This window comes from Rhinopithecus bieti, unplaced genomic scaffold, assembly GCF_001698545.2.
Source record: "Rhinopithecus bieti isolate Rb0 unplaced genomic scaffold, ASM169854v2 scaffold_21703, whole genome shotgun sequence".
NCBI lineage: Eukaryota > Metazoa > Chordata > Mammalia > Primates > Cercopithecidae > Rhinopithecus > Rhinopithecus bieti.
This window is the reverse complement of record NW_016812332.1, coordinates 3,529,611-3,545,225: the sequence shown is the minus strand read 5'-3', so window position 1 is coordinate 3,545,225 and position 15,615 is coordinate 3,529,611. Positions and strand designations below refer to the sequence as shown.

General features: G+C 43.5%; 1 protein-coding gene across 4 annotated transcripts in view; it reads left to right on the top strand.

The window, feature by feature from the left end:
• AP4S1 (adaptor related protein complex 4 subunit sigma 1) overlaps positions 1-15,615 on the top strand; it is a 79,148-nt gene that overhangs the window by 41,487 nt on the left and 22,046 nt on the right. For 2 of the 4 annotated variants that reach the window (XM_017895881.1, XM_017895883.1), the window contains exons 2-4: positions 7,919-8,125; positions 11,701-11,787; positions 14,441-14,509. In XM_017895881.1, the coding sequence (XP_017751370.1) occupies positions 8,006-8,125; positions 11,701-11,787; positions 14,441-14,509 (276 nt within the window). In that variant the 5' untranslated portion in view covers positions 7,919-8,005. Of the gene's footprint in view, positions 1-7,918; positions 8,126-11,700; positions 11,788-14,440; positions 14,510-15,615 lie in introns of those variants that run through there. The other 2 variants (XM_017895885.1, XM_017895884.1) reach the window with 1 other exon arrangement.

The window sequence follows — 15,615 nt, the reverse complement described above, 5'->3', positions numbered from 1 at the left end:
AAAAAAAAAAAAAAAAAAAAAAAAAAAAAAAAAAAAAAGAAAATGGCACTTTACCTCTGTATTCTTTCTCCCGAAAAGGCATAACCTCTATCTACTGATAACATCAGACAAATCCCAATAAAGGGACATTCCTTAAAATACCTGACCAATACTCTTCAAAACTGTCAAGGTGTATCTCTGTATATCATGTAAATAATGTAATATATATATTGAATTTTACATTTACATTATATATGTTTGTATGCTGGGCCACAATGTACAATCTTTCTCTTACAGTCACAGCTTTAAAAGTCTAAATTACTTTTCTGGTAGGAGACCTCAACATGCTTAATAAATGGTTATTATATAGACTATAGACAGGATTATCAGCTCTTTGTAGTTGGGAATAGAAGATTGGAATAGGCAGGAAAAGCTTCACCAGGGAAAAGACAACATGTTATCATGATGACACTGGCTAACCCTTATGTAGAACTCGCTGTGTGCCAACTGCCTAGCCTGTTCTAGGAATGTTACATATCCTAACTCCTTTAATTGTCACAACCACCAAGAAGTGAGTACTGTTACTGTGGCCATTGTACAGAAGACTAAGTTCTAAAAGACTAAATATCTTGTCCAGGGTCACAAAGCAACTAAGTAGTGGAGCCAAGCAGTCAGGCTGTCACCCAGGCTGGAGTGCAGTGGTGCGATCTTGGCTCACTGCAACCTCCACCTTCTGAGTTCAGGCGATTCTCCTGCCTCAGCCTCCTGAGTAGCTGGGATTACAGGTGTCTGCCTCCAGGCCCGGCTAATCTTTGTACTTTTAGTAGAGACGGGGTTTCGCCATGTTGGCCACGCTGGTCTCGAACTCCGGACCTCAGGTTATCTGTCCGCCTTGGCCTCCCAAAGTGTTGGGATTACAGACATGAGCCACTGTGCCCAGCCCATACTGTACTTATTCATGTAGTGGTTTGTTTGGCATTTTCCAGATTAATTGTGCAGCAGCATTAGAAAAGAGAATAATGACTGGATCACTTCCAAAGCTACCTGAAGTTAATGCTCATTAAGTTCAAATGAACATTTGGCTGGGCACAATGTCTCAGACGTATAATCCTAGCACTTAGTGAAGCTGAGGTGAGTGGATCACTTGAGTCCAGGAGTTCAAGACTAGACTGGGCAACTGGAAACCCCGCCTTTACAAAATATACAAAAATTAGCTGGGCATGGTGGTGTGCACCTGTAGTCCCAGCTACTTGGGGGGCTGAGGTGGGAGGATTGCTTGAGCCTGGGAGGTCAAGGTTGCAGTGAACTGTGATTGTGCCACTACATTCCAACCTGGGTTGGAGTAAGACCCTGTCTCAACAGAACAAACAGAAAGGTTAAGTGAACATTTAATGACACTGATATGTAGAGTGAGGCAATGTGATAGATTAAAGACAGCATTGTAGTATGAGTCAGGGGAGCAGAATTCAGTACTTCACACTACATCTCTGATCAGTTTTCTTATCTACAAAATGAAGGGAGTACACCTCAGGGATGACAAATATAAGGTGCATATGTTGCCACTCCCTGCTTCCTAACTTACAACTGACGTAACCTACAACTGACGAGTAATTACGCATGCCATCCTTTTGTTTTGAACCTGGAAGCAGCTCCAGAATCCTTCCCAAAGCAGCTGTTACAGTTAGTCACAATTGACACCCAAGTTGAAACTCATTTGCCATCTTTGGATATGACAAACTGTAAAGACTGTCCTAGGTCTAACTTCCAGAAGTACGCCATCAGAAATACGATACCTTCTCAATTCAATGTGTACTTCATTCAGCCTCTTCAATCTCTCTTTTCTCTGGGCGTTAAGTTTACATCATGTGGTTGCTGGGACATGGATCTGAGCATATTCTACTTTTTTTGTTGTTTTGGTTTATTTTATTTTTTATTTTATTTTATTTTATTTTATTTTATTTTATTTTTTTTTGGAAGACGAAGTTCTCACTCTGTCGCCCAGGCTGTTTTTTAGTGCAGTGGTGCAATCTCGGCTCACTGCAACCTCCGCCTCCTGGGTTCAAGTGGTTCTCCTGCCTCAGCCTCCCAAGTAGCTATAATTACAGGCACCCGACACCACGCCTGGTTCCTTTTTTTGTATTTTTAGTAGAGAAAAGGTTTCACAATGTTAGCCAGGCTGGTCCCGAGTTCCTGACCTCAAGTGATCTACCCGCCTTGGCCTCCCAAAGTGTTGGGATTACAGGCGTGAGCCACTGCACCCAGCTAGTTGTTTTTTTTTTTTTTTTTTTTTTAGAGATAGGGTCTCCTTCTGTCACCCAGGCTGGAGTGCAGTGGAGTGATCATAGCTCACTGTAGCCTAGAATTCCTGATCCAGCCTTACTCTCCCAAGTAGCTGGGATTACAGACATTGCCCACCACACCCAGCTCTTGTTTTTTCGTTTGTTTTTTGTTGTAGAGGCGTGGTCTCCTATATTGCCTAGGCTGGTCTCCAACTCCTGGCCTCAGATGATCCATCCACCTCGGCCTCCCAAACTTCTGAGATTACAGGCGTGAGCCACTGCACCCAGCTAGTTGCTTTTTCTTTCTCTTTTTCTTTTTTTTTTAGAGATAGGGTCTCCTTCTGTCACCCAGGCTGGAGTGCAGTGGAGTGATCATAGCTTACTGTAGCCTAGAATTCCTGATCTCAGCCTTACTCTCCCAAGTAGCTGGGATTACAGACACGCACCACCACACCCAGCTCTTGTTTTTTCGTTTGTTTTTTGTTGTAGAGGCATGGTCTCCTATATTGCCTAGGCTGGTCTCCAACTCCTGGCCTCTGGTGATCCACCCACCTCGGCCTCCCAAAGTGCTGAGATTACAGGTGTGAACCACCTCGCCTGGCCCTGTATTCTAATGCAAATCTACCAACCTCACTAGTCTTGAAAGCATGTTCATGCTTGTCAAGCACGTCTGTGTGAAGAGACCACCAAACAGGCTTTGTGTGAGCAACATGTTTGTTTATTTCACCTGGGTGCAGGCGGGCTGAGTCCGAAAAGAGAGTCAGCAAGATAAGGGTGGGGCCGTTTTATAGGATTTAGGTAGGTAAAGGAAAATTACAGTCAAAGGGGGGTTGTTCTCTGGCAGGCAAGAGTCGGGGTTACAAGGTGCTCAGTGGGGGAGTCTTTTGAGCCAGGATGAGCCAGGAAAAGGAATTTCACAAGATAATGTCATCACTTAAGGCAAGGACCGGCCATTTTTCACTTCTTTTGTGGTGGAATGTCATCAGTTAAGGCGGGACTGGGCATTTGCACTTCCTTTGTGATTCTTAAGTTACTTCAGACCATCTACGTGCAAGTCACGGGGATGCGATGGCTTGGCTTGGGCTCAGAGGCCTGACAATGCTAATCCAAGGAAAATGCTTGTTTGATTCCCGCTGTAAGTAACCTTAACCTTCTTTTCCTCTTTTCTAGATTTCCTTGCTGGGGCATCCTAGCACCATTTGTGTAATGCTTTCCCCAGTGAAGTTGCCTTCTTTCTTCTTCTTTATGTACACACATTTACACACAAGCTTTTCGGTGTAGCATCTACTGACTTCCTTCCTGGTCATCGAAACATCTTCCCAGCTCTGTGTGTGTGTGTGTGTGTCTCTCTCTCTGCGTGTGTGTGTGTGTGTGTGTGTGTGTGTGTGTTTAGAGATAGGATCTCACTCTGTTGCCCAGGCCAGAGTGGGAGTGCAGTGGTGTGATCATAGCTCACTGCTGCCTCCAATTCCTGGGTACAAGCAGTGCTCCCACCTTAGCTTCCTAAGTAGCTGGGACTATAGGCACACACCATGATGCCTGGCTTTTTTTTTTTTTTTTTCCTTTTTTGTGGTAAAGATGGCATCTCACTGTGTTTCCCAGGCTGGTCCCCAAATTCTGGTCTCAAGCTGTCCTGCCACCATGGCCTCTCAAAGTGCTAGAATTATAGGTGTGAGCTACCACGCCTGGCCCCTCTGGCCCCTTGTGTGTCATTGAATGCAAATAGTTTAAAAAAGGAAGTTCATACCTCTCACTGACCACTCCCAACACTTGTCTAAGCATATTCCCTTCTTACTGTCTTACCTCAGTTTCATAATTATTTCATTTCCCTCCTCCTCGATGATTAATAACCATGATAGGTTCTTACAGCATTCATCTTCAGTTCTCAGATGTGTACTTGTCTCTCGAGTCTCCACATTGTTTATTTTGGCATTGTATATTTTATAGTAGAAATAGTTTAAAGTTGTGTTTCTCTAGATTTTTTTACCACTGCATCCTGCTACAGTTAAAATTGTCTAATGTTTAAGAGTGTGCAAGAAAAGAAAGATATATCCAAGTCTTTGGAAGCCTTCATTTACTCTTTTCAAAACTTACATCCTAATGAATATCAATTCAACATGTCCTTATTTGTCATCCTTGCTCTTGAAGTCAGTGGGAAGGAATGCTGTGCTTGTAAGGTAGAAACCAATTTGATCCCTTGATGTAACACCTCAGTGAGATCTTTTTACATCTCATTTTACCACTTAATGCAAGCAGGACATTTAAAGGCAAAGGTTTGGCCATGAGTACCTTTGAGACATTTTCCTTTTACCCGGCAGTTGAAATCCAAGGTATAGAATTATAATTTCTAACTGTCATAAAGATGTTTTTTAAATAACTTCGCTGAAAGGGAGTAAAAGAAAGGATGGTAATCTTAACTTCCTGGTAACCCGCCATAATTTACTGACAGTAATTTGTGAGACAAATAAAAGCAGCATTTAATAGCAAATGATTAAACACCACAGAGTATGTTGCAACCCCACCCACAGCCATGAGCTTTTCTTCCTGGAAAAGGGAGTGAATGGCCACAGGCCTCCCCCATGGCACAGCTGTTATATCCCCAGCTGAGCTGGTCTAGATAACATCCCGGTCTACACAGGGAATGAAGGCAACAACCCTAGGCTTGGCCACACTGGGCCTGGCTCTTTACACCTTAGTGTTTAGAATTGCTGTAAGATAACCACCTGTCTGATAGGGCTTAGGAAACAGGAAATGAGCTGGGAGGACGAAATGTATATATATATATATAAAAAAAACTTAGTCCAAGTATTATATCATAATGTTTCTAGTTACAGCAAGGAAATAATACAGTTGATCCTTGAACAACACAGGCTTGAACTGCACAGATCCATTTATATGCAGCTTTTTTTCCAACCAAACACAGATGGAAAATACAGTGTTTGTGGCATGCAAAACCCCAGTTATATGGGGCTGGCTTTTTGTGTATGTAGTTTCCACAGGGCCTACTGCGGGACTTGAGTATGCACAGATTTGGTTATACTCAAGGCAGTCCCGGAACTAATAACCTGCATACTAAGGGTTGACTGTAATGAAAAGAGCTCAGTTGTAAAGTGAATATTTACTGTAGACCAGCGCCTTTGCTAAGTGCTATTTGTGTTACCTATCTCACTTTCACACCTCAGAGTTAACCATCCCCCTGGGGTTCAAAAAACCCAAGCACCTTAAGCATCACATGGCAGGTATGTGGCAAAGCCAAAACTTAGCCAGGTCTGTCTTACTCAGGTCTGAGCTTTTAAGCAATGCGTTCTCCTATCTCCTCAAGCAGGCAAAACCCCCAAAGAAAAAAATACTTGCTGGTTTCCAGCTTGACTTAGCTGCTTAGCTCAGTGCTTAGTGGGACCCATCCTCTATTGTGGTGTTCCCCAGCCTCTGTATTTGCTGGGATTCTGATTAGTCAAGAACTACTCATTCACCAAAGGTCCTGTTCTTCCATGCTATCTGCTTATTTCTCTAGATGCATGGGATGACACATGAAAAAGGACATTCAGGCATCTAGTGAAATAGGGAGAATCATAAAGGAGAGTCTCGACTCTACTTTTCTTCTTTTTTTTTTTGAGTCGGAGTCTCCCTGTGTCGCCCAGACTGCAGTGCAGTGGCACGATCTTGGCGCACTTCAGCCTCCACCTCCCGGGTTCAAACAATCCTCCTGCCTCAGCCTCCTGAGTAGCTGGGACTACAGGCTCATGCCACCACACCCAGATATTTTTTTTGTATTTTAGTAGAGACTAAGTTTCACCATGAGGTCTCGAACTCCTGACCTCAAATGATCCACTGCCTCAGCCTCCCAAAGGGCTGGGATTACAGCCATAAGCCACTATGTCTGGCCTAATTTTGGTATTTTTTAGTAGATAGTGGGGTTGGCCAGGCTGGTCTCAAACCCCTGACCTCAAGTGATCCACCCACCTCAGCCTCCCAAAGTGCTGGGATTACAGGCGTGAGCCACTGCTTGCCTGGGCAGTCAACTCCACTCTTCAGCAGGCATGGATGCCTCTTCAAACAGATAATTAATGTTACAGATAATTAATGTTTTGTGCTCCAAGAGGCTGTGAAGTAGATCAAGCCCTGTAAATCAGCCTCTGACTGGTATTCTGACAGCCAAGCTTTGAGCAAACTGACTCTTTTTTTTTTTTTTTTTTTTTTTTTTTGAGACGGAGTCTTGCTCTGCCGCCCAGGCTGGAGTGCAGTGGCCGGCTCTCAGCTCACTGCAAGCTCCGCCTCCCGGGTTCACACCATTCTCCTGCCTCAGCCTTCTGAGTAGCTGGGATTACAGGCGTGCCCACCATGCCCAGTTAATTTTTGTATTTTTAGTAGAGCCAAGGATTCACCATATTGACCAGGCTGGTCTTGAACTCCTGACCTCAAATGATCTGCCTGCCTTGGCCTCCCAAAGTGCTGGGATTACAGGCACGAGCCACCGTGCCCTTCTAAACTTTAACCTGCTTGACCTTAAAATAAGAATAACAGGCTTGATACGGTGGCTTACGCCCGTAATCCCAATACTTTGGGAGGCCAAGGCAGGAGGATCACTTGAACCTAAGTGTTCAAGACCAGCCGGCAATATAGTGAAACCTCATCTTTACAAAAAGTTAAAAAATTAGCTGGGCATGATGGTGCATGCCTATAATCCTAGCTGTTCAGGAGGCTGAGGTGGGATCACTTGAGTACAGAGGAAGATGCTGCACTAAGCTGAGATTGCACCACTGTACTCCAGCCTGGGTGCAGAGTGAGGCCCTATCTCAAAAATAAAGGATAACAGAAGTACCTGCCTCAAATAATTGTGAGAATTGCTCAGGATAGGACCTTAGAGAGCTTGTTATAGGGCCTAGAGGAATTTGATAAATTGATATCACTACTATTTCCACCACTAAGGAAAGAAAAGCTTTACTATAGATCTTGTCTCCATTGCCCATAAAATAAAGCCCAAATTCCTTAGCATGACTTCTAAAGCCAATTTTGTCATATGTGAGTAGCTTAATTTCCAGCAGCTATTCTTCCCACACCCTGAACTGCAGCCCCAGTGAACTTTCCAGAGCTTTCATACCGATTTTCTCTGCCTCAGTCGTCCCCCGTAGCTCATTCTTCATGACCTCACATCAGTGCCCCTTCTCTGGGAAGCAGTTCTTCACTCTCCTGTGACGTTCCTTGTCCCTCCCTTCTGTACACCCGTGGAAGCAGACCTGTCCCAGTTATAACTCATCACCTTGTAGTGCTGTTGTTTACCTACCTCGCACCTTTGCTAGGTATAAAAATCAGAAGATCAGAAGTCCTTACTACTTCATCTCCCCATTCTTCTGGTGCTCGACACGTCATTGTTACCCAGCAAAATAGATGAGTAAATTGAATGAATATAAACAGAAGTACTGCGGTTGCTCAGAATTGTTTTGGAGAATAACTGATGAAAATTTATCGTTGGTTTTTATTTATTGAAACCTCAATTAGTTCATAGGAATGAAGACTGATATTATCAGATGATATTTACTGCTACTTTATTTACTGTTTATCTATAAAACATTTAATATAATTCTTTGAGAAATTTGATCTTGCCTTTCTGGGTTTTTGTTTGTTTGTTTGTTTGTTTGTTTGTTTGTTTTTGTCTTCAGGGTTCCAGTTACAGCCATCCCTTGTCATAACTTTTGAACTATATTTGGAAAATACTGGCCAGGAAAGAAAATGATAAAATTTTCCTCATGGTGAATAAACAAGGGCAGACTCGACTTTCTAAGTACTATGAACATGTGGATATTAATAAGCGTACACTTCTGGAAACAGAAGTCATAAAGAGCTGTCTCTCTCGGTCCAATGAACAAGTAAGTCTCTGGTCCTCTCCTTTATCTCTACATTCAACTCGGCCTTGGCAGATTTGTTATTACTGAGTCTCAGGGGCCGTCATTTCCTTTGATCTATATTCCTTCAATAGCTACTAAGGAAAATAAGAAGTGATGTGAAATGAAAAACTGAAAGAAGCATAGCTCTCTTTACATCCCTTTAAGAAAATTAAAACAAGGAAAACCTGGAAGAATCTTGGGTTCTTATTTAAGTAAGCATATTTGTCTCAACGCACCTTGGAAACGACAATAAAATTTCCTTCTGCTAATAGACACCTCTTCTTTTTTCATTCTTACGAATTCAGCCCCTGAAACTCTCATGAGTGCCTGTAGCAGGTAGCTTTCTATAAGCCAAAAAATGAAGATCAAATGATTGGTATAGAGGTAAATACTGAAGACCCATTTTATGCCAGAGGATAATATTATTCTCAAATGGGGTGGTTTTATTCTGCTTATTATTTTTGTAAATATACCACCAATATAATACTGAAACCAGTGATTGAAAAACAAGTTTGATTTTATTATCTAGGTGGGAAAAATGGAAATTAAAAATTCTTATGAAACAACAAATTTATCCATCTTCCAAAATGGAGATTAAGGCTGGGTGCAATGGCTCACGCCTGTAATCCCAGCACTGTGGGAGGCGGAAGCGGGTGATCACCAGAGATCAGGAGTTCGAGACCAGCCTGGCCAATATAGTGAAAAATTAGCGGGGGTAATTTTTTTTTTTTTTTTTTTTGAGACAGAGTCTCGCTCTGTCGCCCAGGCTGGAGTGCAGAGGCCAGATCTCAGCTCACTGCAAGCTCCGCCTCCTGGGTTCACGCCATTCTCCTGCCTCAGCCTCCCACGTAGCTGGGACTACAGGCGCCCGCCACCTCGCCCGGCTAGTTTTTTGTATTTTTTAGTAGAGACGGGGTTTCACCGTGTTAGCCAGGATGGACTCGATCTCCTGACCTCGTGATCCGCCCGTCTCGGCCTCCCAAAGTGCTGGGATTACAGGCTTGAGCCACCGTGCCCGGCCCAGCTGGGCGTAATTATGCACAACTGTAGTCCCAGCTACTGGGGAGGCCGAGGCAGGAAAATTGTTTGAACATAGGAGGTGGAGGTTGCAGTCAGCCAAGACTGCTTCACTGCACTCCAGCCTGAGCGACAAGAGCAAAACTCTGTCTCAAAAAAAAAAAAAAAAGGAGGTTAAATAGGAATTTTAAAACTGAGTCCATTTTTTTTGTTGTGTTTTTTGAGATGGAGTCTTGCTTTGTCGCCCAGGCTGGAGTGCAGTGGCGCCATCTTGGCTCACTGCAATCTCCGCCTCCCAGGTTCAAGCGATCCTCCTGCCTCAGCCTCCTGAGTAGTAGCTGGGATTACAGGTGCGTGCCACCACGCCCGGCTAATTTTTGTATTTTTAGTAGAGATGGGATTTCACTATGCTGGTCATGCTGGTCTCGAACTCCTGACCTCAAGTGATCTGCCTGCCTTGGTGCTGGGATTACAGGCATGAGCCACTGCGCCTGGCCAAAAACCGAGTCCATTTTGTAAAGAATTTTTTCCCTAGCTCATACCTTGAACAAAAAAAAATTTTTTTTTTTTTTTGAGACAGAGTTTTGCTTTTGCCCAGGCTGGAGTGTAACAGCATGATCTCGGCTCACTGCAACCTCTGCCTCCCAGGTTCAAGTGATTCTCCTGCCTCAGCCTCCCAGGTAGCTGAGATTAGAGGCATGTGCCACCATGACCGGCTAATTTTGTATTTTTAGTAGAGACGAGGTATCTCCATGTTGGTCAGGCTGGTCTTGAAATCCCGACCTCAAGTGATCCACCTGCCTTAGCCTTCCAAAGTGCTGGGATTACAGGCATGAGCCACCACGCCTGGCCCCTTGAACAAAATTTTTATGAATAATTTTGTTTAGAGAATTACTTAATCCAGGTCCTAAACTTGCCAGATCTATTGGGAATTACTCAACAACTGAGGGAAAATCAGAAAACTTGTTTAACTCATGCATTTTAATTTTGTCAGTTCTCCATTTCACTGCACAGTGGGCTGCCTGTGAGCACCAGCGCTAAATCATAAAATATTAAGCTACATCAGTGCTCAAAAGTAACATGGTACAAATGTGTCTCCCTTGGCATCTAAACTGCTTTTTCAGTTGGGACATCTCAGAGTTCCTCTTTGAATTACTACTTTGGCCTGCCATGGCACACACTGTTTCATGTTGTCAGATGGAAACAGAAACTTTTAAAGGGCTGTGTTAATAGCCACATACTTTAAGTAAAAGTAAATACTCTTAGAAGCATTCCTGTTTGAACCTTTCTGCAGAATGCAGGCACTCAATTTCAAATATCATTTTCACTGATAGGTTACCCTTTGAAACGAAAGCTTTGGAATGAATATACTGTTAGATACTTTTGGTGCATTCTAAATTATTTTAGATTTTAAAAGGAGTCCACTGGGCTTTTGGCATAATCAGGCACCAACGTAGCATAATAGCAGCTTAGTTTTTATCCATAGAGGTGCTCTGATACTTTTTTTTTAATGTCAGAAACTCCTGAGAGGCTTTGAAAATGTTCCTCAGTTCTTTCAAAAGGTTGTGTTTCCTTGAAAGATCCAGCTGAGCAGAGATCACACTGGCTCTACAGTGAGCCAAAAGCTGCAGAATGCTTCTGTACTCATTACCTTTATCCTAATTTTAAATAAAAACCTAAATTCCTCCATTTTATAGACTGTCAGATGGCTTTCCCATAGAGGCATTTCCATGGTCAAAACTTGCAGCTTCATTCCCAGGTACATCCGGGCACCCAAGAGCAACACATCCAGCACACCCTAAAATCCAGAAGAAGAGTAACCCTGTGCTTCTGCTCACTCTCCACCTCCCATCCACTCAGCGCCTTCCCATAACTCTTTGTACAAAGGCGATAGGAAAGGGATAAATGAGAAGGGAGTTTTATCCATGTGTCAGTGGTGGCAGGCTAGTTATTAATTCATACGAAGCAATGTTTACAATGCGAGATTTTGTCTAGCATCTGCCACAAAAAGGCCATCTTTAAATGATTTATAAAATAATCTACATGGATTCTTTTCATGAGTCTAGGAAAAAGCAACCAATTTTGTTTGTTTGTACCATGTATTTGGCTCCTCAATGACTATTAAATAGTACAAAACCGAGAATATCTAATGGCTTCCAAAAAAGTCTTGGGGAGGTGAGGAGAAGAAAGTCTTCTTTATCATGTTTGCTTATTTTCACTTCAGAGGCACTTTGCTGATTATTCATTATCTTTGCCTGCTGAGTTCCACACAGAGCCAAGCAAAGGAATGAGAAGGAGTATAAGTGGGAACCCATGTGAACACTCAGACTTTTTTCCAAGACTTCTCCAATTTCCACTAGAGATGCTTCCAAGTGGGCCCCTGAATATTGTGAGAAGGCCACCAGTGGTTGTGTAACATCTTAATATTTTATATTTCTAGGAATGTTTGTCAGATGAATCAGAACCTAGAACTTATGCATGTCATTTTAAATAACTCTCTCTCAACAACAGGAATTAATATCTCATTGTGTTTTGTCTAGTGCTCTTTCATTGAATATAAGGATTTTAAGCTGATATATCGGCAGTATGCAGCTCTCTTCATTGTGGTTGGAGTTAATGACACTGAGGTAAGATAATAGAAGAGCCCTTGGAAAATGCAAGAATTTCTTTCTACTTGCCTCCCTAAGAATTATGACTCTCTTAATTTTTTTATTTTTTTTTAACGGAGTCTTGCCCTGTTGCCAGGCTATAGTACAGTGGCACGATCTCAGCTCACTGCAACCTCCACCTCCCAGGTTCAAGCGATGCCCCTGCTTCAGCCTCCCAAGTAGCTGGGATTACAGGCACGTGCCACCACACCCGGCTAATTTTTTGTATTTAGTAGAGATGGGGATTCGCCATGTTGGCCAAGACGGTCTTGATCTCCTGACCTCATGATCTGCCTGCCTCAGACTCCTAATTTTTTTTTATTTTTATGTTTTTAAGAGACAGACTAGCGTGCAATGGCACAGTCATAGCTCACTGCAGCCTTGAATGCCTGGTTTCAAGCATCTTCCCATCTCAGCCACCTGACTAGCTGGGACTACGGGCTCACACTCCCAAGCCCAGCTAATTTTTTTGCTTTTATTTTTTTTAGAGATGGGGTCTCACTATGTTGCCCAGGTTGGTCTAGAACTCCTGACTTCAAGCGATCTTCCTGGCTTAGCCTCCCAAGTAGCTGGGAATACAGACACAGGCCACTGTGCCTGGCTAGGATCTTGGTTTCTAGCAAGAATAAGGAAAGTTGTGTGGAAGAGAAATATCTAGGATGTTTCTTGGATTAGATGAGGAGCTTGAAAAGTAGAGAAGCCCCAAACCACAGAATGCCTTTTTCTGTTGTAAGCAATACCAGTGCCCTGCCCTTGTTCTCTTGAACAATGAAGCAGCTCATAAGTATACAGACCAACTGATTTTGGCATTAAACATGGCTGATATATCAAAAGCCAGTGAAAACTATAAAGATGATTGTATTGTGATTATATCCCCTCAAATTTATTTAGTTCACCCCTTCACAAATGCCACTCCCAGATCAATAGTACTTATGGACATGGAATCCCTGAAAGGATATTTTACATCTAGCTGAAATATTGATTCGTTGTTTTTTATCCATGAACCAAACTTTGAAGTGGTTTTCCCATCTCCACAGATAGAAAAATGATGGCATGAAGAACCTGAACAATTGCTTAAGCCAATTTGTGGTAAAGTCAGGAAATGGAGCTAAGAACTCTAAATACTAGACACTAAGATTTTAATCTGGCTAGATTTATCATAGACTTCAAAAAAAAGATTCTTTTGGAGACAGTCTCACCTTGTCACCAGGCTAGAGTGCAGTGGCACCACCTCGGCTCACTACAACCCCCGCCTCCTGAGTTCAAGCGATTCTCCTGCCTCAGCCTCCCGAGTAGCTAGGACTACAGGTGCCCACCACCACGCCCAGCTAATTTTTGTATTCTTAGTAGAGACGGGGTTTCACCTTTTGGCCAGGATGATCTCGATCTCCTGACCCCATGATCCACCTGCCTCAGCCTCCCATAGTGCTGGGATTACAGGCGTGAGCCACCACACCTGGCCTAAGTTTTTTAAGGCGGGGTCTCTCTCTGTCTCCCAGGCTAGAATGCAGTGGCACCTTCACCTCTCACTGCAGCCTTGACCTCTTGGCCTGAAGTAATCCTTCCACCTCAGCATCACGATCCCGAGTACCTAAGACTACAGGCTCATGCCAAGATATCTGGATATTTTTACTTTATTTATTTATTTATTTATTTTGTTTTTTTTTTTTTTTTTTTTTGAGACAGAGTCTCGCTATGTCACTCAGGTTGGAGTACAGTGGCACGATCTTGGCTCACTTCAATCTCAGCCTGCCAGGTTCAAGTGTTCCTCCTGGGTTCAAGCAATTCTCCTGCCTCAGCCTCCCATGTAGCTGGGATTACAAGCGTGTGCCACCATGCCCAGCTAATTTTTGTATTTTTAGTAGAGACGAAGTTTCACTGTGTTGGCAAGGCTGGTCTTGAGCTCCTGACCTCAAGTGATCTGCCCATCTCGGCCTCCCAAAGTGCTAGGATTACAGGCATGAGCCATTACGCCCAGCCTATTTTTTTATTTTTTGTAAAGAAGGGATCTCATTATGTTGCCCAGGCTGATCTTGAACTTCTGGGCTCAAGTGATCCTCCCACCTCGTCCTCCCAAAGTGGTGGGGATTACAGGTGTGAGCCACCACGCATGGCCTTTTTGTTTTTTAAGACAGGACCTCGCTCTGTTTCCCAGGCTGGAGTACAGTGGTGCCATCGTAGCTTACTGCAGCCTTGAACTCCTGGGGTCAAGCCATCCTCCTGCCTCAACCTCATGAGTAGCTGAGACTAGAGGCATGCAACACCACACCTGGCTAGTTTTTTAAATTTTTTGTGGAGACAGAGTCTCACTATATTGCCTAGGCTGGTCTTGAACTCCTGGCCCCAAGCCATCCTCTCACCTTGGCCTCCCAACTTGCTAGGATTACAGATATGAACCACTAAACCTGGCCAAAAAAAAAAATCCTAGAGGTTAAGGTTTATCTACATTTCCCCTATTGATAAGCATCTTTTAAACAAGTGAGTATAGAACTGTTCCGAGTATTTGTCAGTGGGAGGCTACTTTCCTCATATTATCAGTTCACTAAAAGCTGGAAGCTGACTGGGATGTTCTATGTCTGATTTAAATGAGGGCCATACTAAAATTGATTCTACCTTTCTTCTTTTATTTTAGAATGAGATGGCTATTTATGAATTCATTCATAACTTTGTGGAAGTTTTAGATGAGTATTTCAGCCGAGTGGTAAGTCTAATGGCTAAAAAATGGTTTACTTCCTCAACCCAGTTTGCCAGAAATTGAGTCTCTTTGGACCTATATCAAGAACATGTGTTAATACAGAGTTTTAATAAGTAAAAATTAAAACTTAAGTGATGCCAGATTTTCTTTATCTTTCCTGCTGGTTTATCCAAAGTATTACAAGCCTATATATGCCTGAGATCTTTATAAAGAACTGGAAAAAAAAAAACAAAAAACCCTCTTATAGCCGGGTGCGGTGGCTCAAGCCTGTAATCCCAGCACTTTGGGAGGCTGAGACGGGCGGATCACGAGGTCAGGAGAGCGAGACCATCCTGGCTAACACGGTGAAACCCCGTCTCTACTAAAAAATACAAAAAACTAGCCGGGCAAGGTGGCGGGCGCCTGTAGTCCCAGCTACTCGGGAGGCTGAGGCAGGAGAATGGCATGAACCCGGGAGGCGGAGCTTGCAGTGAGCTGAGATCCGGCCACTGCACTCCAGCCCGGGCGACAGAGCGAGACTCCGTCTCAAACAAAACAAAACAAAAAAATTAGTTGGGCATGGTGGCGCTTGACTGTAATCCCAGCTACTTGGAAGGCTGAGGCAGAGAATTGCTTGAACCCAGGAGGCAGAGGTTGTAGTGAGCCGAGATCCCACCACTGTGCTCCAGCCTTGGTGACATAGCGAGACTCCATCTCAAATAAATAAATAAATAAATAAAATAAATCAGGCACGGTGGCTCACGCCTGTAATCCCAGCACTTTGGGAGGCTGAGGTGGGCGGATCACGAGATCAGGAGATCGAGACCATCCTGGCTAACATGGTGAAACCCCCTCTCTACTAAAATACAAAAAGTAGCTGGGCGCGGTGGCCCACGCCTATAGTCCTAGCTACTCGGGAGGCTGAGGCAGGAGAAGGACATGAACCCGGGAGGGAGACTCCGTCTCAAAATAAATAAATAAATAAACATATGTAATAAAGCTGGGTGTGGTGGCAAACACCTATAGTGACAGATACTCAGGAGGATGAGGTGGGAGGATTTTAGGAAATTTTATCACTTGACAAGGAAACATACCCATTAGCATTTCCCCTCATTATCCCCCTCCACACACAC